This window comes from Zerene cesonia, chromosome 20 (assembly GCF_012273895.1).
Source record: "Zerene cesonia ecotype Mississippi chromosome 20, Zerene_cesonia_1.1, whole genome shotgun sequence".
NCBI lineage: Eukaryota > Metazoa > Arthropoda > Insecta > Lepidoptera > Pieridae > Zerene > Zerene cesonia.
In genome coordinates, this window is record NC_052121.1 from 9,846,653 (window position 1) to 9,872,568 (window position 25,916).

The following is a 25,916-nucleotide window of genomic DNA, read 5'->3' on the forward strand; positions in this document are numbered from 1 at the left end:
ACGCACGCACGCACACGCACGCACGCATACATATATATACATATATAGAATAAATCGCAGTTAGATTCCATTAAAAAGTGTTTAATTTCCAAGATTCATATTGTTTTCATACGTAAAGCGTATCGTGTGTTTATTTTTTTTTTGCAACACACAACAATATATTCTTACTTCATTTTCTTTACTAAATACCAATTCTTATTGCGATAACATGTGTTGTCTATTACATACCTACTAAAAAAGAAAATCAAGTCGACCTAATTGAAGCCAGCGAAATCTTGATAGCCATAATAATAGCAAAAAATTAATTACAAAAAAAAAAGTAGAAGAAAAATGATTTGCAATATTGCAGAGTTGCTTGGCATGGACGCGGCGCAGTCGCCGGGCGGCAAGGTGGCGCGCGTGCGGCGCGCGTGCCGCCACGTGCTCGCGCTGTGCGGCGCGCCCGCCTCCGCCGACGACCTGCTGCCCGCGCTCATATTCACCGTGAGTGCACTTCGAACTCTAACTCCAACTCAACTGTCCAACTCAAACTCATACTCAAACTCATACTCACACTCAAACTCATACTCAAGCTCAAACTCATATTCGAACTTAAACTCAATTTAAAAGTATAACTCAGACTCGTTCTCCAATGTTTATTTACACACTTTCTCATTCTTGAACTGAATACCCAACTCAAAGTTAATCGAATTTATAATCTCACTCAATCTAAAGCTCAAAACTCAATCTCATACTGATACTCAAAGCCATGATATATATACATTCAACTAGACTTTCTTAAGGAAAGCTTTAGAAGCGTCAAAATGCATAATTCAAAATTTACCACCAGTTTTGAGAGAAGTTTCCACAGAGAAGAGTTGGCAAGAAACTATGTAGTTCTCTTTTAAAATGTTACTCGTTTAAAATTATGTTTAACTAGCTGCGCCCCGCGGTTTCACCCGCGTAAGTCCATATCCCGTAGGAATATCGGGATAAAAACTTGCCTATATGTTATTCCAGTTGTCCAGCTGTCCAGCTGTTTACGTACCAAATTTCATTGCAATCGGTACAGTAGTTCTTGCGTGAAAGAGCAACAAACACACACACACACACACACACACACACATCCTTACAAACGTTCGCATTTATAATATTAGTAGGATTTGCTTCATGTCATAACTCATAATACTTACGTCAAAGAACTGTCCTGTCGTTCTTAAGCGACATTTATATTTCTGTTCTTTGTGCCATAATAATGTCTGTCACCTACTCTTGTGTGTAAGTCGGTGTTAGTGTGACATTTCTCTATGTGTGAATCGAACACGCGCCGACACGAATTGTGCCAACTCGCACCGGAGAAATACCACGTCCTTCCTTTTTATGATATTAGGATAGATTCAGTGGAATTTATTGTGGGAGTCGAGCATGCTTCGGCACGAATTGGGCCAGCTCTCACCGGGGTAGTACCACAACCGCACAGAAAACCGGCGTGAAATAATAGCTTGCTATTGTATTTCGTACGGTGAGTGGGGGAGCCGGAGGCCTTTTTCCTTTTCATCGCCCTTCCTAGTCCATTCCTTTCCTTGTCCCTTATTCCTTAAAACCGGGCAGCACATTCTCAGAGGTCTGAGCCTCTGCGAATGTTCATGGGCGTTGGTGATCGTTTACCATCAGGCGAACCACCAGCTCACTTAGTTGCCCGCTATGACATAAATAAAATAATTCAGTTGAATGGATTTATGAAAACTTTAATTATAACTCTCTTCAATATTTATCAGGTACATATAATATAAATTATTATATGTTATAATCCTATCGTACTAATATTATAAATGCAAACGTTTGTGAGGATGGGTGTATATGTATGTTACTCTTTCACTCAAAATCTACTGAACCGATTGCAATGAAATTTCGTACCTAGATAACTGAACTTGCTTTTTATCCCGATATTCCTACGGGGTACAGACTTACACGGGTGAAACCGATGCTAGCATGTTACAAAAAGCCTTATATCAATCGTTTTCATGCTCGAATTATGTTTCTATTAAAATGCTGCTCAGGTGCTGAAGGCCAACCCGCCGCGCCTTGTGAGCAACATCAACTTCGTGTCCCGCTTCTGCAACGCGCAGCGCCTGATGACCGGCGAGGGAGGATATTATTTCACCAATTTGGTGAGTTTCATAGTGGTTTTCATTAAATTTTAACCGATCAAGTTGATAAAAGTACATTTTTAATTTGTAGTAGTAATATTATAAAGCTGAAGAGTTTGTTTGAACGCACTAATCTCAGAAGCTAATGGGCCGATTTGAAAAATTCTTGTTAAATAGTCCATTTATTGTGGCAGGCTATATATTTACCACGGGCGAAGCCGGGGCGGACCGCTAGTGACAAATAAGTTTATAAAGATTTGTATTTTTTTATCTAAAATAATGAACTTTATAAACTTAAAGATGGGATAGTTTATATTATTTCAATTACAATAAATGACCACCCAGGCAGAGCCGGGGCGTGCAGCTATGTGTATTTTTTACATATTGTATAAATAATAAATAGTCTCATAGAAAACCTTTTTTCAAATCAATTAATGTTAAGCTTTAAACTTAATTGTTGGCAGTGTTGTGCGGTCTCATTTATTGAGAACTTAACATCTGAGTCTTTGAATATGGACAAGAAGGAGTTCGACTGTTACATGGCGATGCCCGCATCTCTTGGCGGCAGTACTTGGGTGAGTTTGTTTTATGTTTTTTTTTTTCTTTATATAAAACAAAGGTTTTATATGTCGAGTGTGATAAGTTTAATTTATAAGTGTATGCTTGCTCCTGGAAAAACAAAAAAAAAAAATTAAATAAGTTCTATGTTATGTACTTGTAAAAGTTGATAATTCTTTACTTTCGTCTCAACAAATATAGTTTTAATTACTATTCTATTACATAAGAGGCTTGTATCAAAATATGCTATGTGTATATGTTTTGTGTTTTTTTTTTAAATAGAATAAAGGTTTTATATGTCAAGCGTAATAAGTTAAATTTATAAGTTGTATGCTTGCTCCTGGAAAAACAAAAAAAATATTAAATAAGTTCTATGTTATGTACTTGTAAAAGTTCCTAATTGTTTACTTTCGTCTCAACAAATATAGGTAGTTTTAATTACTATTCTATTACATAAGAGGCTTGTATATCATCAAAAAAGGTTTAAAAAAAACATTAATTTAAAAATCTTAAAAACCACGCTATAATGATTCAATTCAACTAAACAGGCGAAAATAATTTTTAATCTAGAAAAAAAGATATATATATATATATATATTCAATAATTATATTCCAGGCCGCCGCACTATCGCTATGTGGCGCGTCCCGCGAGGCGGAGGAGCAAAAGCTGCAAGTGGAACAGCTCTTGCAGGAGACCAACAGCTTGAAGATGAAGGCTGACGAGTTAGCAGCAAACGCTGAGACTTTTGAGGTATGGACGCTGATATTGTAATATATCAGTGCCAGCTCCTCACACGCGTCGTCAAAGGAGGATCATTTCATCAGTCATTTGAGACTGAGATGTCCCACCACTGTTAAAAACAGCCTATATCACTCTTTCGTCCCAGACACAAAATTCAAATATCGTGAAACCAATAAACAAACACACAAAGTATATTTGTTGTTTGTGTAATGTTAGTATAGATATTCGGAATAAATAATAATATGTATTATTTTTTTTGGTGTTGATTGAGTTTGTTTGATTGATTTTTCGGAATACACCGACTTTATATAAAATGGGGAGTAGAAATTTGAATGGATTATTGAAATATTTGTTGTTTTAATAAGGATTGGTGGTTTTTTAGCAATGTTTTCTTATTTAATTTGCCAAAAATGCTAATAAAATAAGTTAAAAAAACTAAATTATTGTTGTATAATAACATATATATTAATCTGATAGATAATTTCAATCGAGCACTCGTCGCCGAAATAGCTCAGTTGGGAGAGCGTTAGACTGAAGATCTAAAGGTCCCCGGTTCAATCCCGGGTTTCGGCAAAAGATTTTTATATATATATTTTTTTTATTAAAGATAGTTTTTAAAACATTAAAACAATTTTCTTTTTTCACAGAAAGAAATCGCGAAGAAAGTGCAAGATGTTTTATCAAAAACGCCTCTGGAAATAAAACCCCGGCGCGAGTTGCCCCGCCTCGCCTCATTGAAATCTACTGGTGTTTTAATTGAATTTGATACTGAAAAACAGTCACAGAACGAACTACCACATGCTTCAAATGATACGCAGTCTAATGCAGAAGATAAGAAAAATATTGCAGAAGTACAACCTCAAATTCAACAATCATTCAGTAATGGGGTACTTGCTAACACTGGTGTGGAACAAGATCAAACAGAAATGGTTTCCAATCCACAAACAAGCCAAAGTCTCTCTGTGAATATTCAAGACATCCAAGAAACAGACCAGTTTGAAGATGACACCCAAATACCACAGTCTTCTGAAATACCCATCCCCAAAATAAAAGACGCCGAACCTATCATAACGCTGTCACGAACACCGGACGATGGTAAATCCCCACCTAAATCGCCTCAGAATCCTTGGGAATTGAAACAGACCAACTCCCTTGAACTCCTTACGCCCTCCCCACTTGGCTTCACACCTTTCGATTCAAGATCCATAGATGAACTAATGACCCCAGATGAATTTGGTAGTGACCAAGCTCCAGGTCTCAGTAACATCAACTATGACATAGATTTATCAGATTTTAGCGGCGATAACAGTCTTGCTGACGATGCCCCGAGAGAGCCAAAGGACCCATTCAGCCCTGATCCCAAGAAACAGTACTATACATTCGAACACAGGGACCCATTTAGCCCGGTTTTGGATAAATTCGATGAATTCAGCCTTGTAGATACGAAAACCAACGAGTCCTCTGAGGCATTTGAAGTTATTCATAGAGCTTCGTCAAGCAGGGATCCGTTTAGCCCTGAAATAAGGGACCCATTCAGTCTGGAAAGGCCGCCAGGGTCTATACTGGACGATAATCAATCACCAACCTCTGCTTGTCTATTGCCATCGCCATTGATACCACAGACTAGCAAACCCAATTAACTCTGGGAATAATCCTTAGCAAATGTCGGTTATAGCAAATGGTTAACGAATTATTTATGAATTCATTACTTGAAGTATTCTGGATGAAATCTAGATGGGAAATTAAATAGTATTAATCTTCATGAGAGCATTACTGGGTCTTAACTAATAGGGGTTGGCTAAAGTAACAGTTTGTATTTTATTAGTTTTCAGGGGCTATTCAATTCATTTCTTAGAAACAACAAATGCATTACCAAGTATATTCCAAAATAAGATGTTACTATGTTAACAAACATCTTGTGTTTGTTTGTTCGAATGCATTAATCTCAGGAACTACGGGACCGATTTCAAAAACTTTTTTACCATTGGATTTGTAGGTGATCCTCGAGTGCTATTATTATGTTCTACGGGTAAAGTCGGGGCATAATAACTGTGAAAGTATGTTGAAACTACTGAACGGATTTTAATGAAATTTGGTATACAGTCAGGATATGCGATGACGTGGGTGATAGGATACTTTTATCCCGAATAAATGCTCCCTTGGAATAAAGCAGGATTTCTGATATCCGGCGAAACCGCGACGAGCGTCTAGTAAATAATAAATATATTAATATTATTATCACATCTTGTAGTCTTCGTTGTCATTTACGAATATGAAGTGCATACTTTTTGAAAACCCGTTGTCTTTGTTGAAATATTGTGTGAATATTTTATGGAATAATAAAATTGTTATTACAGAAGTGTCTTGATCATTTCACTTGATATTATAGCTTTATCTTTACATATATAGAGGTAATTGAGCTAACTTTGTATGTATGCAGAGGATAATTTTCGGAAGAACTAATCTAATTAGAAATTTGCTTTATTCAGTAGCGATATTGACTATTTTTTCCCGGGTGAATCACGGCAAAGACTGGTCCAAGGGCTAGTAATAGATATAAGAGTATTATAGAGAAAAGCATTTAGTTTCGGCCTGTTTATCTGAAATTTTAGCTCTTCTCAAAATTCCCATCAATAAAAACACACTTCATATTATAAAAATTTATTCAACCAGATACCTTCATAAATTCAGCTTTAGATACACGAAAGTTTAAATAATACTCAAGTAATACCATAAAAAGTTAAAAATGTCGTCAAAGAAGAATTTTCAGATAAATTATGACTACAATTAAGTAACATGGATTGCATAAATTATATTTAAAACTAATGAATATTATGAAATTAAATGGTAAAATATTAAGAAGGTACTCAGGGTGTCCAAAATGCCTATGTAGAGTACACATTGTGTATTTTACATAGATATTTATTTATAACCCATTGCTGTTAACACAGCAGACAAACTAATTTAAAACTTGCACTTGCAATTATACAAAAGATAAATATACTTCTTATCTGCGTTCTCATATCATCTTGTTTTTGTAGCGTATTATTCATCTTATATCTAAAATAGTTAGTGCTCAGAGATCTCCCAATGTACGATTTTAGCTGCCATACTGGTTAATTATGATTCGATAATAAATGTGTAACAAATAGAAATACTTTTTTTGTTATTATTTGATCGGTGTTATTAAAAAAATATACATTTCAATTTATATAGTTATAATGAAGTCCTGCTTCCACCAAAACTGTCAAAAATTCTTGGTCAATGTTGAATCAAAGGAGCCAAATAAAATAATTAACTAGTTCATAAAATTATTAGTTTAACATTATGTGATTTTAGGTGTAACGCCTATCTATTACACTCAAAGGGAAAGTATTCATATTTGTTCCATCACTAATTATTTTCAATCCTCAAATCAAGCTAATTCCAAACATTTCACACAATCAAAACAATTCTAATGATGTCCTAATTTTTCCCTACTCACATTATAAATGTGAAAGCAACTCTGCCTGTCTATATCTTCATCCCTAAACCACTGAACCAGTTTGGATGAAATCTGGTACAAAGATAGTTTAAGATCTGAGAATGGATGTAAGATAGGTTTCATCCCAGTCCTAAGGAGACTATGAGAGTAAATTGCTGGGACTACATCCTTTCCTTTCACTACATCGTCAGAAAGCTAGTGTTGTTTAAGTTCATTAGGGCAGTATCAATGCAGTTGAACTTGTCTAATTTTTAGTACAAAGAGTATGCAGGCATGTTCCTAAACCTCACATTTTGGGATATTATTTGAGCCTATTGTGTGATAATACTCAGTAGAAGCCAGCCCTAAGTATGTAAGCATCACAATTGTTAACACCAATTATTCATGCATATATACACAAGATAATTTTAAATATTTGTTCATTTGGAATATTACAATCACTTACACTGAATGTGATATATCAGTCTACCGCACTACAAAATCATTTAGATTTTAAACTTAAAAATTTGAATGGATTAATAGAAAATATCATAAAATTCATCATTTATCTGAAACGGTCAATCCAGAATGACTGTTTACTTAAAAAATAGAATGTATAAAATGTCATATAAATAAGTCAATAAATATGGTGATACCTAGATAGTGCTTTTGGCAAAAACATAACTCTCATCTAAATGATTTTGCATAGTAGTTATACACCCTTTAAAATTTCTTCCTACTTAACACTAAATTGAACACACCTTCACATAATGAAAAATTATTTTTGGCTCATTTCCATGTTGATTATTTGATTACAATACATATTATAAAACATTTCGAAGTCATAGTAACTTACAAATGCCATAAAAATATACCCAAATACATGTATTTTACACATGATAATGGTCACAAAATGGTATTCACTATGTGTTAAGAATCACTAGTATTTCTTAAGGTCCATTGTCCATACTGATTCTGCAACATTTGTGCAGACATTGAAATGCGGATTAGGCAATCGAGATGGTTACATTTATCCCAAGGTTACCATTGTCTGCAAACAGTTGTGCAAGAGAAGTATCAAATACGAGGCAGTCCGAGTTCATAATAGCAGAGGACACACCTTCATGTATAGAACGCGGCATAGCTTCCCAGGTCAGTCTTCTGCGATGACCGTTTAACTCCAACCGGTAAGCAAAATTCTCCGCTTCTTTCCGAGATCCTATGAGCTGAACAATTGCAAAAAATTGCTGATGTCCATCGAATTTTTCTTGTTTTTCTAGTACTAACATAAAATGGTGATTGAAACATGACTGCATCATGACCCAATCAACTGCTCCAGGTAAATTAATATCTGTTGCCAAAAATACTATATCCTCACCTTGCAGAGTTGTTATACTTTTGTGGGACATCATCAAGTGAGGCATTACTTGATCTAGACCACCTTGCCACTTGCATGAAGCTCCGGGACACGGGCAGGAGTACGGCCGAAATTCACAAGCTTCTTCATGTTCCGCCTTCTCTGTGTGTACTAAGGTCACTGTGCAGCCCGTATTCGAGTGTTTGCATGGAAACATAACATTACTAGCCACTTTTTCCATAGCAAGGTTTCTGATGTTACCGAGTGGGCCGCGGCATGTTGGGCAACAGGACAATTTCGGTCGACAGCTCGAGCAGACAAGGTGCCCGCTCTGACATTGAAGGATCGGTGGTAAGACATAGTCGAAGCAGACGGGGCACTCGAATAACGATGCTAAGTCCGCAGACATAGCGGTGGGAACGTTGACAAGCGCAGGCACACCCGGGACAGCACAACTGGAACTGCTAGCTCCGCGCCTCTTGTTGATTGTGCTCATGTCACCGTCACACACATATATTGTCGATCTACGATCAACTACCTATTTGTTCCTACGTTACGGCACTCTGGAGCCAATATTCAAATCATTTGTAACCTTCCACCGTTGACTTTTTCTTAGTGATAGTTTTGTTGAAATGCGATTCCATCACAACTCTAGGACAATGTTTTATTATCAAAGTGTCTACTTATTTCATCGGGATTATAAAAGAATACTTTTATCTTTTGTGTTTGAAGTTTATTTGAGCATAAAACTGGTAATTTTGGAAGTAACAGTAAATTATTTATATGTTACGAACATTCTAGTTCACGATAAATGGTTGATATTTGTCGCACTATTCAAGTATTCAATGACGACTTGACCAATCGAAAATCAAGTGACAGTCAGGACAGCAACCATGGTCCTGCATGATGGCACGATGGCATGATGTCAAAAAATAGAGAATAGACGATAATAAACACGCTTGACGATGGCAACAAGTTAAGTGTCTATGGATATGACAATTTTGACATCAGGCGGATGACGTCGATTGTAATGGAATATAAATTGCCAATTAAAAAAAGAACAAAAATATAAATACACTTTAAAACCACAAATAGGCACTCGAAAGCGAAAAATAAATTATTGTAACTATTAAAATCCCTACCCACTATTCTAACGGAAGTTACTGCTAGTCAAGTCAAATAGGTTGTTAGTTATATCGAGCACTAAATTATTGTACTTATACTTTACGGACAACGAATAACAAAAATAGATGATCATTTTATAAATACCTACACCCTCTGCCTTAACCAAGTTTAGTGGGTAGAATTCGGTTCTGGTACGTGCCGGCTCCTATAGTCACAAATGTAGTTAAAGGTAACCAAAATATAGGTACAATTAGCATGTTCAAAACTCTAATGGTACATGTTTGAAAAAATCTTCCTTCTTATATAAATCCTTACCTCAACAAATTTTGGTGAATTTCGTAATGTTACTAAAACGTAAACGGGGTTTATTGATAAATCTTGGGTTTTACAAGAAAATCTCACATGAAAAAATGGAGCAGCCTGTATATGTTGGATGGTAAGCACTTTTATCTATTATTTGCGTTTTCAATAAATTTTTGTGCGCTATTTTCAATAGCTTATCCATCAATGTTGGCCAGTAATCAGTTTGGTAACCTGCATCTTGAGTAATAAAAAAACAATTTTCAATAAATAAAATACGTTTTTATAGTGACGACAGTAATACGGAATTGCTAGCTGCTTGGCCAACTCTGCAAGGGTTAATTCAATTGGTATAAAAATTATCGTTCGATTTTTATATCGTATGAATCTATCCACTATCAAGGCAAGCGCTATCCATCAGTAAGTAAGGGTAGATAGCACCTTCCCTCGCATATTATATCGGACCCCATTGGAACGTTTTCTTTCACGTAATAGTGGAATGTATGTCCAATATGTACAAAACTAATTTATTTTAAATTTATATTTCGTAAATCGGAGTGAACATGTATTTTCTTTAAATTACACTATAAATAAAAAAAAATTGTTACGGTTTGTTGTTTGTTCTTAATTAGCCAAGCTTTTCAATGGAACGTAACGTTTTTGGCAACTGCATTTTGACAATACTTGAAGAGAATGAGCAATTGCAATAAATTTTATGACTGTGTCAACCTGTTGCTTAACCCTGTTGTTTTTTTATTTGTTATAGCAGTAACAGAGATATGTCCGGGTGAGTGGTGGACGGACAGCAGTCTTATTGATAGAGTTCCGTTTTACTCTTTGAATACGGAAGCCTAATTGACAGAAAAAAAAAGGTTTTTGTAAAACCATGAAAGAAGAAAACCGTCTCTTTATTTTGTTATTGTGACCACAGAAAAAACATTTTTTTTTATTGCATAGTTTAAGAGATAACTTCAATATCTTGAAAAGCAATAAATGTGGGAACTATATATTTTCATAGAGATTTGATTAAAAACTGAGTAGCTCAAAATTATGTTATACTAGCTGCGCCCCGCGGTTTCAACGTAAGTCCGTATCCCGTTGGAATATCGGGATAAAAAGCCTATATGTTATTCCAGTTGTCCAGCTATCTACGTACCAAATTTCATTGCAATCGGTTCAGTAGAAAGAAGTTCGTGAAAGAGTAACAAACATCCATACATCCATACAAACTTTCGCCTTTATAATAGTAGTAGGATTGTCAATTTCTACAATTTTATTAATTATTTCCTTTCCAATACAAATTAAATAAAAGCTTTATATTATTAAAACTATAATCTTTACCAGTGTGTACCTTAGGCTACTGTTTAAACGCTACTGACTTAAATTAAAAGCGGCGGGGCAAACAATGAGGACACGTACATAGACAAACAGCTTTGATCAGCGTATTTATTTTTATTATTTGCATATGTGTGTCCCTACAATGGCCATTATCTCTTTATTAAAATCCCGACCACTAATAACTATGACTGAAGATTAATATATTTAGAATAAAAAAATTTCACGTCGACCTGTCTTCTCATATACGCTCTAACATACAATGAAGATCTTACTTTCTGGTTAAATGTGTATTTGTCAAGAACCATAGCAAATCGCCAACTATAGTAATTAATAACTTACGTGCATAATGTAAAATTAGCGAGCATAAAAAAATCAACGGATATAAAGTGGGTATAACTAATTGCATAATTGGTATCTTTTGTTATGGATTGTATTGTAAGTGACAGACAGATTAGGAATTTCAGTTGACGCACGCGACTTCCAGGAAGAATCGTGTCTTACAACATTAACCAACATTATCTGAAACGCTATCTTAGTACTTTCCTTATTGGAAGTGACGAACGTAAATAATAGCGTTTCATTTGTGGCTTTTTATAGATTTTTATCGTGGCTTTGTGTGACACATCCAAGTCCTCCAGTTCTGGCATCAATTTTTCATAAAAATTGGTCATGTGCGAGTCGGAATAGTAACACTAAGGGTTCCATAAAAAAAACTGCAAAAAAAAAAAAAAACATATTTTTTAAACATTCAAATATATTTTTCTTTAAGGCCAGCCTATATTTGGGGCTAGGGCCCTTTAACTAATTGCTTTTAGCTCTCTATAATGGCAATTGTCTTTTATCTACGTTCAGTTTATATCAGTTTGCTAATGTAACGTACGTAACGAGGTATTGCTAACCGTAAACATCGCGTAGACATTATTTAGAAAACAAGAGGATTGTTTTCTTGAAAATTGCGGATGCTTTCAGAAATGCATTGGTTCAGAATTTGTGAAATGTTTTAACTTTCAATGTTGTAACAATCTTTGTATGGATTTATTTATAAATTTTATTCAAATTTAATTTAATTCAAACTATATATCCTTTTAACCGATTTATATAACTATATTATCATCCGACCTGCATTAAATATTTTACTAAAAGAGTAACTATTAAGCAATATATATGTTTTATAAAAAAAAGCAATGGTTTTAACCTGCAAGGTTATATATATGTTTTTTCTTCTGATTGTCTGCTTGTCCGTTAAGATGTGCGTCAAAAACGCAAACGCCAAGGGGCAGAATTCGTATTTTTTTTTTTGTTTTTGGTTAATAGGTACTGGACAAGTTTTAAAAAATAATAGCGGTACCGCAATGTGCAGGTCATTTGCAAAAACGGAGATGTTGAGATATACGCATGTAGAACTGGTAAAAAATGTCGTGCCTCTTATACAAAAATCCACAAAGTTTACATGAAAAATGCCGCGGGCGGAAAACTGAACACTTACTTATTATCCTCTTTCCTCTTAATTTCTATTAGGAACATTTATCTCATTATTTATTCTAAAATTAGTCCCAGTGATGTGCCTCAACTCTCGTCAATTTAAGTTATTTGACCAAATTTGATGAGGTTTTCAATTATCAAAAACGATAACTCAAGTCTCAAATGAAAGAATGATAATAATAAAAGATTTAGATATCGCGATATTGTACTAATAAATTTTTTAACGCTATTGTTTATAATTTATCAAAAAACATTTTCGTGTACAAGTGACATAAGTAATTACAATTGTGACATTAATTGACATGCTTACTCTATTCGGTATCGTAATTCACGTGTAATTGGCTGTTATTTGTTCACTTGCATGCTAGCTATGTGTTTGTTTAATCTACCATGTCTCTAATCATACGGTGATGCAATATCATTTAGAGTTCTGTGTAATTTCTCCTTGTATCTTGTAGGCGTACGATCAAGCGACAGTGCGCGTGAATGAAAAATGTTATTTATTTAGTCTGTGGCTCGCTAGTGATTGTGGTAGACGTGTGACCTCCGGCACGCGGCAAAAAGTTAGTTTTGGCGCCGAAAAATTTTTTTAATCGAGATTGTTTTGTGCTCTTAATTGCTATTGTGAATTTGATGTTGATATATTTTCATTGTGTGTAAAATTGTGATCGTTACTTTTATGGGAATTTACGTTAAATCTGGTGAGTATATTATTATTTATGGATAAAATATTTAATTTAAAGGCATAATAAAAATTTGTGTGAAAGTAAAGTTTATATTATTATGCTTTAAAATTTTTTTGTTGTAAAATGTATACGTTGTATGATATTACATTTTACAAATAATAGTAACATAATGTAAAATGTTAAAAATATGAAGAAATTTAAATTGCATATACCTAACGCTAGCTGCGCCGCGCGTTTTCACCCGAGGATGAATCTACGGACCATAGGAAGTATTTATATAGCTCATGTCTTATTCTAATATAAGCATTTTATTAAGCATTGATTAAGCATTATAAAGCATTCAGCTTTTTACGTGAAAGAGTAACAGACATCCATCCATCCGTACTTACAAACTTTCCCGTTTATAATATCAGTAGGATATAAGGTAAATAAGCATGCTTTCCTTAAAATATTCATGGCGTACATAAAATAATCCTACTAATATAATAAATGCGAAAGTTTGTAAGGATGTGTGTGTGTTTGTTACTCTTTCACGCATAAACTACTAAACCGATTGCAATGAAATTTGGTACGTAGACAACTGGAATAACATAAAGCCACAGCTAGCGAATTGCGACCTATGTTTAAACTATCTAACTTTAACCTGTGAGATTACCTACTAGATTTCCGTATGTACACTCGCAGTACCCAATAAGAAAATCATTTTTTTTTTTGTCATCCGCAGACAAAAAAAAAAACGTATCACCAAATTTTTATTTACCCTATTATAAAGTGAACTTAATGAAGCGACAGTCCAGATTCCTGGTTTAATAAAAAAATATAGAAAAGCTCTTGCAAAAATACACATAAATAAAAAGGTTAGGCGATTGATTTTTAGTTATTGCATAAAGCAAAAATATTACGTTCGTAATTCGTAAAACAAACATGTCAGTTTTTAGAGTGGTCATTGAAAAACGATTCGCCGCAAATTGAGTGCATTTTACGCGGCGGAATTTATAACATCTTCATTGAATATCAATGCTAGGTCATAAATTATATTTTCAATACATTAATCTATTTATAGAACACTAGCCGCACGTCCTGACTTCCATCACGATTAAGTGAAAAAATATTATATTCGATCGATTATTTATTATCTATAATATAAGTTATTTTTTGAAGTAGCCCTGAATAGGTTATGGAATAGGGTTAGATCCTACCATCCCACACTGTTGCTGTGAAAAAATAAATCTATCTTCACTACATACTATAAAACAAAGCCGCTTTCTCTGTCTATCTCTATGTCCTTATGTATGCTTAAATCTTTAATACTACGCAGCGGATTTTAAATGGGTTTTTATAGAAAGAGTGATTCAAGAGAAAGGTTTATCCGCAGGTGTAATAATATCTATTAAGCTACCCCGAATAAAAAAAAAAACTGGTATATTATATAGAGATATTTCTCTATATAATATAGTAGCTTGCGCTATAGCTGTGTATATGTATGTTTGTAATGTTTTCACACAATAACTATTCGACCTATTTACCTATTTCAAATTTGCCGATGATTGCGGAATGTTCAAATTAAAATTTGCACTATCCGAAAGGTACATTATTACTTCACAAAAATCAACACCTTTCATTACTTCGGTATAACATATCACATATTTTTGACAATATATTAAAATTCATATTAGTGCTCATACAGTCTTTGACAAAATTCTGATATCGAATAGAGTTAGCTCTATATTATCAGTCATGCAACCGAAATCGAGAGATAAAGCACGTTTCGCCAACTAGGAAGCAACGAGGATGGTAATGACAATCGGTCTGGCCCTGTCTCAGAACCGGAACTGGGTTTTACGTTTGGACTCTCACTCTTCATTCATTGAAAACAATAAATAAACTCCTTGCATTCCAGATTGCCTACATTTGATTGTGTTACAGTAATTTTTCCTTGCGGCAAAATTTATAATTAAAATTCAATACATTTTGATATATTTAGACTAGTCGTATGATCGAAGTCAGTCTATATAGTGCGTCTCACATTTTATACCATTTAAAAATGTGTTTAGGCTATTTTCAATGATTATCTACCTAAAATCTACGAATAAGTTGTCGCAAGGTTGTTTAAATTTCACGCACTATATTTTGCCTCCTTATCAATACTTGGCTTAATACAATATAGATATATTTAATGTCAGATATGGTCTTCTCAAAATGTTTAGACCATATTTATAATAAAAAATGTATAAACACGAGGAATATATAAATCACGAACACAATATTAATCTTAAGATTTCACAATAAATGTTTATAAAATACACTTGAATTCATTTCATGTTCAGATGAACACTTTCCTAACATTCATTGAAAGTATTTTTTTATCTGCATGCAATCTAATTGTTCTATCTAATCAGTATTTAGTATCGGATTTTAGTTTATGTATTTATAATGGCGTTGACTTTTGGTTTATGTGTTTATAAAGATGTGAGTTTTGGAAAAGGGCTGGCTTTTACCTACATAGGTATGCTTTGATAATGGGGTTAAAATGATCTATGAAAACGGGCATCTACTGGGTGGGACATATGGAAGATCAAAAATATACTAAACAATACAACAAAGAAACTACAGTTTGAGTCTAGTCCTACTTTAGAATACACGCTGTTCGTACTCTTACAGCAGTGTGCAGTACCTGTTACAAATACAATTTTATACCTAAGCAGGTATTTAATTCATCATGATAAATAGAGTAAGACTCAATATGAGTATTTAGTTAAGGTACGAATCCCCAACATATAATTTTGTCTTTATAGCTAAAGATCGGCTAAAGAGACTTTAATTTTTGTTGCTTCCTTGGATTTATTACCTGGTTTAGGATAATAACTTTGAAAATATTGAAAACCTTACTATAGAAATTTAAGATTCTACACAGGTGCAGTCGAATCGAATAGCTATTATTGTTACTGTATTTCAAGTAACTTATTACATTTATTTTCCCATAATTGCAAAACATAACAATAAATATCAGACATTGTAATCATACCAAGAACTATATAGTTGGTATATACTACTAGGTACTGCTAGGTATATACCTACGTGTGCTAGACCGTTTCTACGAATAATTCAGTTATATCAACAAGGCTGTATTTATCAGTCAGGTGCAAATATGAGCTAAAAATTATAACATTTGTGATCTTCAAGCACGTGACTGTGAGGTTACTGCCCGTGAAACAAAAGGACTGTCTCAAATAAATGATGCACTGAGTCTAAAGGAATCGGTTTCACAAATATACAAGTGATAAATCTATGTTAAATTGTTGGAATTAATTGCTTTTAAACGATAAAGTATCCCGTCATACTTTTCCTTTAATAACTATGTTTTTATGAGTATGTGCACTTAAGAGTATTCATTCATAAATACATTTTCAAAGCGTTCACTACCTCCAATCAGACCTAAAGTTATTAAATAGCAATAAAAATCAGCGTTGAATGTCGTATCAATTTTTATCATAATCACAATGATTTTTATTATTCTTTATAAGGTACCAATTCTCTTTAAATATCACTTAATGCGACAAAATTAGAGCTTAACATGTTTCAGTATTTCTTAAAAAATGTTTATTTCAATATTACTAATCATAACGAGAAACGTTTACGAAAATCTCTCAGTAATAAATTTCAAAAATAATACAGCAGAAATGTGAACGATCGGCTCTTTGGTGATAGGTACACACATGGGAACTAGCTCAAGTGCGTTAAAACCTAGAACAGAGAAGTGTCAGGTATCAAAGCTAAGACTTCTCTGTGCTTATGAGTGTTTGGATTCACTTTCCTTTCATTTAAAGGTGTAGGATAAAGCTATAGGACATTTTCAAGTAGTAAAACTTGATTTACAAATGTCACAAACACGTACACACACTAAGTGCAGTGACTTGCCTGTATCGATCAGTGAAGTAAATGTGAAATGCATCATCTTATTTAGATATCGATGCATCTGACGGTTCATAAGATCTTATTTGCAATTTGCATTCCAATTACGCATGAATTCGCTTTAAAACAAATGTTATCTCGCTTACACTTAAAATAACAGGTGTATAAACAAATAATGCTATCTCAATCCAATAAAAACTCGATAAGGCGTGATAAAGGCGCTGCCGCAACGGCAATTTACCACGTATTTGTTACAACTATGTGTTACTTTATATTTTATTGGAGAGCTGGTGACCGGCCCTGAATTCTATTGATCGACGCCACGGTATAGAAAATAGTAAATTATTTGATTGTGAACGATCCCAGGTTTACTATCATTAGGATAGACTGATAGACTGGGCTGATAGAATGTTTGTCTTTTTATATCTGAAACGCCATTTGTCACGGTTCCGTCGTGTTTGACCTAAAATGTATATTGTTTTTAATAAATTATTGAAGAAGTGTATCTCGGGTTAATGAATGTTTAATTTTTTTGTAGTTTTTTCTGTTTATCCCTTATAAACTATAAGATATTTATAAAAAATCTATGTTAACTTCAAACGCTTAATTCGTAGGTAAACAGACGTTTTTATAACCAGGATTAAAATACATTTTATATACATAAACTAATTATATAAAACTGAAGAGAACTGTTTATTTATTTCGTTGAACTCCTTGGCTTCAGGAACTGCTGGTTCAAATTGAAAAAATATTTCTGGGATGGATGACTTATTTTATCAAGGAGCCTTATATTATTAGCCTTACTCACATTAACATTATAAATGCGAAACTATGTTTGTTTGTCTGTGTTTCTTACGTCGCAACGAAGCAATTTTATGGTACGATTTTCGTATCATGATGTCGTGTCGTGTCGCTTTACGAAGCTAGATTGGGTAATGTTTATCGCAGTCAAACATCTCATCTCTTGGGAATTTCATTTAACCGTAAACCTTTAATGTGGGCGAGCCACGGGTATAAGTAAAGCACGCATCACGCTTCGTCATATAGAACTTAAGAAAATTTGTTGCAAAAGGGGAAATTTCTTACTTTTGAGAGCAGCACGTTTCGTACACCATCTAATTATAGTTATGAAATAATTCCCATGTTTCTGTGATTCGCCTGACTTGCAATTGAAGGTTGCATTGAATCGGATAAAAACCGATAGCTGCCGGACCGTCAAATATCGACCGTCACGCCATTTGCATGGTCATTGTGACACAGTGTCAATAGTCTGTTAAGTCAATGTATATAGCAGTGGTTGCTCAGTTGTGAGGACCTCTGACTTTAATCGAGAAGTTGGGGTTCGTGACCAGGCGACAAACATGTGACATCTGCGTGGTTTCATTCTGGTGGTTTGACCGTGAGCCTTCATAGAAGGATTTTGTCCCTGCCACAAAGATTAATTCATTAAGTTCCGTTTTTGTTATCTACGTTTTAGTAGTTTAGTTTAGAAATAAATTTAAAGACAGCTAAATGTTATATAAATGACACAGAAAAAATAAACAAATAACGTTAAGGAATACATAATAATGTATAAATAATAATCATATAATATCGGAAATTACGGTACGAATTGTAAACTTCCGCCTTCTTTGAAGATGCCGAGATGATAGCGAGTTTAAAACCAACTGTAAGGTCGATCTGCATATATATAAATCGAAATTATCGTTACAGTTTTATTGTATTTACCATAGAAATGTTTGTTTTTACTGATGTCTTCGCTTCTTCGTCTTGCTGATGTTTTCATGCTTTATAAAAAGTGAACTACGTTTAAAAAAAAAGCTATGGTAATAGGCGGTTTACCCGTTTCGCCGATTATACAGACTATCTATATATTTACTTTCATATTCCTTGACATGCTATTTAACATTTCGACGTCACAATGATTTTCACACATACTTCAACTAAATTTATTAGCATCGATAATTATTAATTAATATTTAAAAAGAAGATTTAAAATCGTGCTTTAATGATGGGATCGATTAAATTGTCTCACTTGCTCTTATAAGTAAATTTTATTGTCCTGGTGATCCTAATAAGATCAATTTGACAAACTCATGAAATAATTGTTTTGTCCTTCTTCTAATTACAATTACTAATTTTTTACTAATTCTTCACAAGTGTTCAAATTTAAAATTAAATGTGTCCATTAAAAGTGGGTCAAAATCGATTCAAAGTACTAAATAACATTACTAACAAACACTAATAAAACTAACACTAATAACAATATACAAAACAGGCTAAGTTAATATAAGCGTGTTTAAAATATGGTTTAAATTTAATGTCATTATTTAAAATAGGCTTTCTTCCCACATTAACATTTCTCACGCCACCGAAGAAATGGGACAATAATGAATGTAATTAAAATCATATGGAAGTTCATAACAACTGGGTCATAAAATGTGAGGAATACATTTTTTAAGATGTCAGTACACTCAACTGACATTTTTGACGGATTTAAAGAAAATTTACAGTTTTTTGAATCATGAATAAAACTTTTGTCAGTACTATTTAATTAATTTAGCGATTAGTAAATGACATAATCAATTATTAACGTGATTTTGAATTACATTTATAATATTAAAACTTATCCTCCTGACCTAATTTTATTACATCGTACTGAATAGTTATTTTTGAAATTAAATATAATTGAATGTTTAGTTTTATAGCATTGAAATGTTTTATAAATGAGATTTATCTTAAAAATTGGTGAAAAATTCGATCAAATGGAAGTTCATAAGACTGGTTCATAAAATGAACTAATATTACATCGTACTTACTAATTTATTAAAACCCTCTTCGAACATAGCTTGATATACTATTGTTTAGATATTTTAATCACACATTTTTAGTTTCATTTTATAAGTTTTGTACTGTTTTCAATAAGTCCATATAACGTGAATCTTTTCCCATATTGGATGACAATTTTTTTATAACAATGATTAAATGGCACAGAGTAATATAGGCTTCTTTTTACCGCTGAACTTATTCCCGTGGGAATTTCAATTCGAGCGAGGCTAGTTTCGCATACAGCTTTAGAATGGTAATTTAAAAAATTATGTTAAAACAATGAACCTTTCTATGTCAAGGCATACAGCCTCTCGGATATTACGAATAATGAAGCAATTATTGAAAATGCCAAGATTGGGATCGGACCATGCATGTATAATCAACGAGTAAATATATATAAAGGCGTATACAAGAATAAATAATTTACTTTCACTTTATAGCAAAAGGTAAATTGCATCAAGTATTATTTTTAATTTGGGAGTAGTACCACAACCCCACCGAAGATCCACTCGAAATAATAGCATGATATTTGTTTTGTATGTTTAGTGGAGGAGGCCCATATCCTTATCCTTCCCAGGAATTTGCATTGAAATTCGATAATTCATTTGTAGAGGCGTAAGTTCTGCAAACGATCTTACTTCTAGTTAATACCTAAAGTCCAATACGATAATAATGTTATACGCTGTCCACTCCGCCTCGAGATGGCTGAATGAAAGATAAAAACGCTAATTGAACGACATTCATTCACTTTTTATGTTTCGCAGTCACGCGTGGAAAACTGGGAACCACGCTCATGCAATCTCTCTTGATAACGTTCCGGCTGACTGTCTGATCGTTGAATACATTCATATTCGAAATATATCGAAAAATTATCTCTAAATGACACTGAATTTGATTGAATTTAGGCGCATTATGTGTCTAAATACACACACACAAAATCACTATATAGTATAAAACAATGTCGTTCTAAAACTTATCTTTAAAACTACGCAACTGATTTTGATAAGTTTTTTTAATAGTGATTCAAGAGGAATCTATATAATAACTTAAACTACTCCGAATATATAAGCAGTGGTGGCTCAGTGGTGAGAACCTTGAACTTCAAAATCGATAAGTCGGGGTTGGAGACCGGGCGAGCGTGCACGAAATAAATTGATTTTACAATTTATCTGCACATGTGGATAACATCACCACTGCTTAAAACGCTGAAGGAATACATCGTGAGGAAACTGGCATGTCCAACAATCAAAAGTTCGACGACATGTGACATCTGCCAACCCGCACTTGGCCAGCGTGGTGGATTATGGCCTGAACCCTCATAGGAGGCCTGTGTCCCACCCCTGGGAACACATATGGGCTGATTATGATGACTCCGAATATAATGCGTGCGAAACCGCGGGCAAAAGTTAGTAATATATATGAGAATACACACACTGTTCTCACGTATTTACCTTTACATTACGTGTAAGGGGGTTTATTAGTTTTTTTTATCTATTTATTAGAACTCTTACGTATCCGCTATGTTTTGATACTCAGTCAGCTTCAGTCAGTGTTTAGTTATCAAATAAAAATAGCCAATGGCCAGCATCTGTTTAATTAGATGAACAATAAAACGCGATTGAATACGCTAAGACATGTTACAGATAACTGTAAAGTGGCCATAGTTTCAGTTCGTTCGTGAATATACGGGATTCTCCAGAAGTTTATTTTTTATGTCAAATTTATTGTCTATATAATTTGAAAGATTCTATTTGTCTACATTTATTATGTATCTTGTTTATATTTATTGATACCAAGGTTCCAATAATGAATAAGTAAGGAATTGAGTAATTAATCGTACTGCATTAATTTAAATAGTTTCATTAAAAAATAGTTTTGGAATCTTGAACAATTTAAACATCACGTGACTCGAGACATTTTTTTCAATTTTTTATAAAGCATTTCAATGCTATAAAACTAAAAATTAAATCATGTGACTCATTAACTGTGAATTAAATATATGGGTCAAACGCCTCACTTTTAAAATTATCGCTTACCATTCAGAATATTTAAATATAAATCCACTTCACACGGAAGAAATGGAATCACTTCCGTGTGAACGGACATAATGTATTGTTTTGTTCTTCGCGAATCGCACGCTTTAATGATGTGAAGAACATTATAATAATAACGGAATTCACTTAAAGGTTACAAAAACCATTTAAAATTTCAATGTAGGTATAGTTTTTAATTTCTGCGTTTAAACTTTGTATAATGTATTTTTAATGAACATTGCTTAAAAAAACTTTGATTAATATAAATGTTGTCAATGCGTAACTTTGTTGTGTGTTCATGGTTGAATTATTATTTATATGAGCACACTATTTCGCTCGGTGCTTAGAACCTCGGATTTCAATAGAAAGGTTGGGGGTTCGAGACCGGATGAGCGTGCAAGTGATAAAGTATTCAACATCTGCACGTTATTCACGCCACCACTGCTCGAAACCGTGAAGAAATATCGTGAGGAAACCGGCATGTCCAAGAATCAAAAGTTCGTTGACATGTGATGTTTTAACTCTACCCATTAAAGGCGTGTTGAATTATGGCCTCACAGGAGGCACTGCAGTGGAAATTAATATGGGCTGATGAGGACGAAAACATAACCTTACAGGAACATTTGTGTTGTGATTTCTCCCCAAACGACATGCTGATGTGGGTGATATAAACATCAGCAATTTGTTCAACATCTTATTGCTTGAGGCGTGTGCTGTTTTCTGATAATGCCTTTCACAAACATAATATAATATTTGTGTGTAAGCACCTAGTTCTCTTTTTAAATTGACAAACTTGGCTTCATTAAAAATATATTCGTTGCTCGCAAAGGAAAATATCTTCCAGTGTTATACACTACTATAGCCCAACGCAATAAATTAAACATCAATTTGTGGGAACGCTACGGCTGGACAATAAACCTCTATTTACATTACTATTGGGAACGCATAAAATCGATTCGGTCTCCATAATGACATTGCACAAACGGCGCCTACGCGGTGCAGTTTCCATACTTTCGGTGTGTATTTATAGGCACAGCTGATCAATTAAAAATGTCCTAAGTAAAGTCATATAAACATAATAGAAAAAACCGAAATTGTTTGGTATAAAGTAAATAAGCATTTTATGATTATATTTTTATTGAAGGTTGTACAATTTCAACGTTTGCAAACTTTAAAGACAAATTCAAATAATTATTTGTGTATGAATATAAATCTGTTTCATTAATTCATGGAGAAAGCGGAAACCATAAAATTTTGCTCCTTATATAACAACTGAGTCATGATAATAAAGAAGATACTACATACTATCGTACACATATACGAGTACACTCCCGGCTAGGTTTTCCCACGAACAATATTTATCACACAACCATGACATAAATAAATATTTCTAGGTCCAAGTATATCAATAATCTCGTTAATTTCCTATTGTATGTATGTGAAAACACTATTTATTGCGTATATATATATATATTTATAACGTTGAAGCTCAGATTCTCAAATAAACGCCAATATTGTTGGCTAATTTATTAACGTCCGAAATCAACCTATCGACAATTTAGAATTTTATCAAGCTCAAATATGCATTCTTTTACAAAAATCATGCTTTGATTGGCTATTGACAAGCTTGTGTTACAAAATGGATTTAAACAACATAGTCTAAATCATGTCTTAGGGTATGCAAAGACCTTGAATATATTCATCTGGTCGTTGTGAGATTTTTTTATAATTAAACGTTACATTCAGAGCATCGAATTGATAGTATACATAGGTAGATTAGCGGTAAATAAATTATGACATTATAAGAAATAGAGAAAGACGACGCTTTGTTATGTAGGTTTTTGGCCATACAATATCAATGACTCGTAAAACAAATATAACAATGTCCAACTATTTCATAACTCCGCATTATTTCAAAATATTTCAATAAACCTCGTATATATCTTATCGGCTATCTTATACTTTGACTCACACGAAAATAGGGCTGACATAGTCCGGTGATAGCTATTTATCCTCCACTATCAGCGGATAATGTACCAATTTCTATTACTATTTGTCCGATTAAATACCCTATGTCTATATTTAACACTAGATTTCGACTGGCAGCTTCGCTCACGAAGTCCAAGGAAATTTCTATAGCAATTTCATCGTAATAAGTAGCCTCTGTATAGTAGATAGTTATGTTGGTAAACATTTTATTGCATACACATAAAACAAAATAAGAACAAAAAATATTCACAAAGAAAGTAAAAAGCGGTACAAAGAAGTAATAATATTTGCCCACATACTTATCTCCAGATATAAAAATAATTTACATAGTTTAAAAAAGACCAAGCCTTTATCATAGAATATACTAAATTCTCTCGTTTGCTGATCGAATTGATTGTACTGACACCAATCGTTGATAAGTGTACAAAGTATGAATTAATTCTGTCTGTTTAAAGTGGATCAAAATCAAGTCTATGAGAGTCGGTTACATACAAACCTATAATACAGATGAAGCTAATAAAAGCGAGTTTAAAATCATAACATCAAAACGCTCCGTTGCGACATTAAATAAATACAAACAAAAACATACCGTATTAACAATATAAGTAAGGATTATCGTAACAACGCGTTTGATAATTTATAGACACTACAGTTGTCTTGATTGAGGTACTTATTGTGTGCGCCTGCCCAGGGTTTTACTCACCGGAGAGTATGTATTGATATGTACTAAATAAACTCTTGATTATTCAATCGTTAAATAATCGTATCATTGTATATTTCACTTGTAATTGATCACATGTTAGAATTCGACATTCGGAAATGCAACATTATAGAGGACTATTCAACAAATACTCGGAAATAGAGAGAAACACTACTTACAGTTTGTACCACAGTAAACAAGTTTGTATACAACACGGATGTACAAACGTATGATTCACATGTCTAGCGGATTTGGAAGACATTTATCCAATTACCCAGCATTTAATTTCAACAATTAACTCTGTTTCTCTCATTACATTAATCCAATTAGACGTTCACACTTAAGATTAGTGTAATATTTATATATGACCCAAAATATAAAACACTGCAGACAAAATGCATGTATATGACATATGACAATGTTTACCCCAACCTTGCCTTAATTTTCCTTCAGCGAGCGTTCTTTCTTACACAGCAAAGGTCTCAATCAATATTCAATATACGACAAATTGCCTTATGTCTGTGTTGATCGTCGATAAAAGGTTCCTTAGGTAATAAACACCGTTTTTTATGACTCACATGTGTACTGTTTTACCCCGAAACTTCACGTACAATAATGTTATGCACAAGAATAATTTTCGCAGCGTCATCATTTCAGCTGTTCCATGCTCTCGATTATAAGAATTATAGTGATATTGAAAGGATTTTTTTATAAAGTAAAATATTTTGTTTTATTAATCTCCTCGAGAAACGAAGATATAAATTCTTCAGGTGCTTTGAGAAATTAATTCATAAACTTATTACTGTTTAGCATCTCAGAAAGAACATACCTATATATAGATTTTTAGTAGTCTCCAGCCATAAGTCGCTAGTACCAATAAATTTATCATGTATGAGAGTCGCCAGTATCAATAAATCTAAAAATGTTTAGTTTTTACAATAAGCATTAATAGCAGTTGAGCGTGACCTTACCAAATAAAAATGTCTTAAACGTACACGCGTTTACTGGTAACACATAAAATGGTATATTTAGTGACACTGCACCCAGATTAGGGAGTGCCCATTCATCCTACCTTGAAACGTATTGCGAAACGTACGATTTGGGGAAAACTCGCTTTGTTAGCTCGAAGGTAATCCTTAATTAAGCACTTTTGAGGTTTCCTTAAAAATTGAATCTAATATTTCCCGCTTAAAATTATTTCTACTTAGTCTGGCCATAAATACTGTTACACTTAATTATAAAAAAATATTACATTTGAATTTCGAATCTGTCA

At 33.5% G+C, this 25,916-nt stretch overlaps 3 protein-coding genes and 1 non-coding gene across 5 annotated transcripts in view; 3 read left to right on the plus strand and 1 right to left on the minus strand.

The window, feature by feature from the left end:
* The window catches only part of LOC119834892 (rab5 GDP/GTP exchange factor), a 10,599-nt gene extending 4,811 nt beyond the window's left edge, over positions 1 to 5,788 (plus strand). The window contains exons 4-8 of the mRNA XM_038359410.1: positions 352 to 483; positions 2,040 to 2,150; positions 2,594 to 2,704; positions 3,304 to 3,438; positions 4,077 to 5,788. Of these exons, the coding sequence (XP_038215338.1) occupies positions 352 to 483; positions 2,040 to 2,150; positions 2,594 to 2,704; positions 3,304 to 3,438; positions 4,077 to 5,069 (1,482 nt within the window). The 3' untranslated portion in view covers positions 5,070 to 5,788. The remainder of the gene's footprint in view (positions 1 to 351; positions 484 to 2,039; positions 2,151 to 2,593; positions 2,705 to 3,303; positions 3,439 to 4,076) is intronic.
* Positions 3,930 to 4,002, plus strand: Trnaf-gaa. Its single transcript has one exon. It is a non-coding gene; the product is annotated as a tRNA-Phe (tRNA).
* A 286-nt stretch (positions 5,789 to 6,074) lies between the features above and the next one.
* Positions 6,075 to 9,168, minus strand: LOC119835053 (E3 ubiquitin-protein ligase SIAH1A-like). The gene has a single exon (XM_038359660.1). It carries the CDS (start codon positions 8,743 to 8,745, stop codon positions 7,900 to 7,902), a length of 846 nt encoding a protein of 281 aa, XP_038215588.1. The 5' UTR covers positions 8,746 to 9,168; the 3' UTR covers positions 6,075 to 7,899.
* Positions 9,169 to 12,933: 3,765 nt separating this feature from the next.
* LOC119835038 (adhesion G-protein coupled receptor G2-like) overlaps positions 12,934 to 25,916 on the plus strand; it is a 32,323-nt gene continuing 19,340 nt past the window's right edge. For both annotated transcript variants that reach the window (XM_038359629.1, XM_038359630.1), the window contains exon 1: positions 12,934 to 13,195. The gene's annotated coding sequence lies outside the window, so the exon portion shown is untranslated. The remainder of the gene's footprint in view (positions 13,196 to 25,916) is intronic.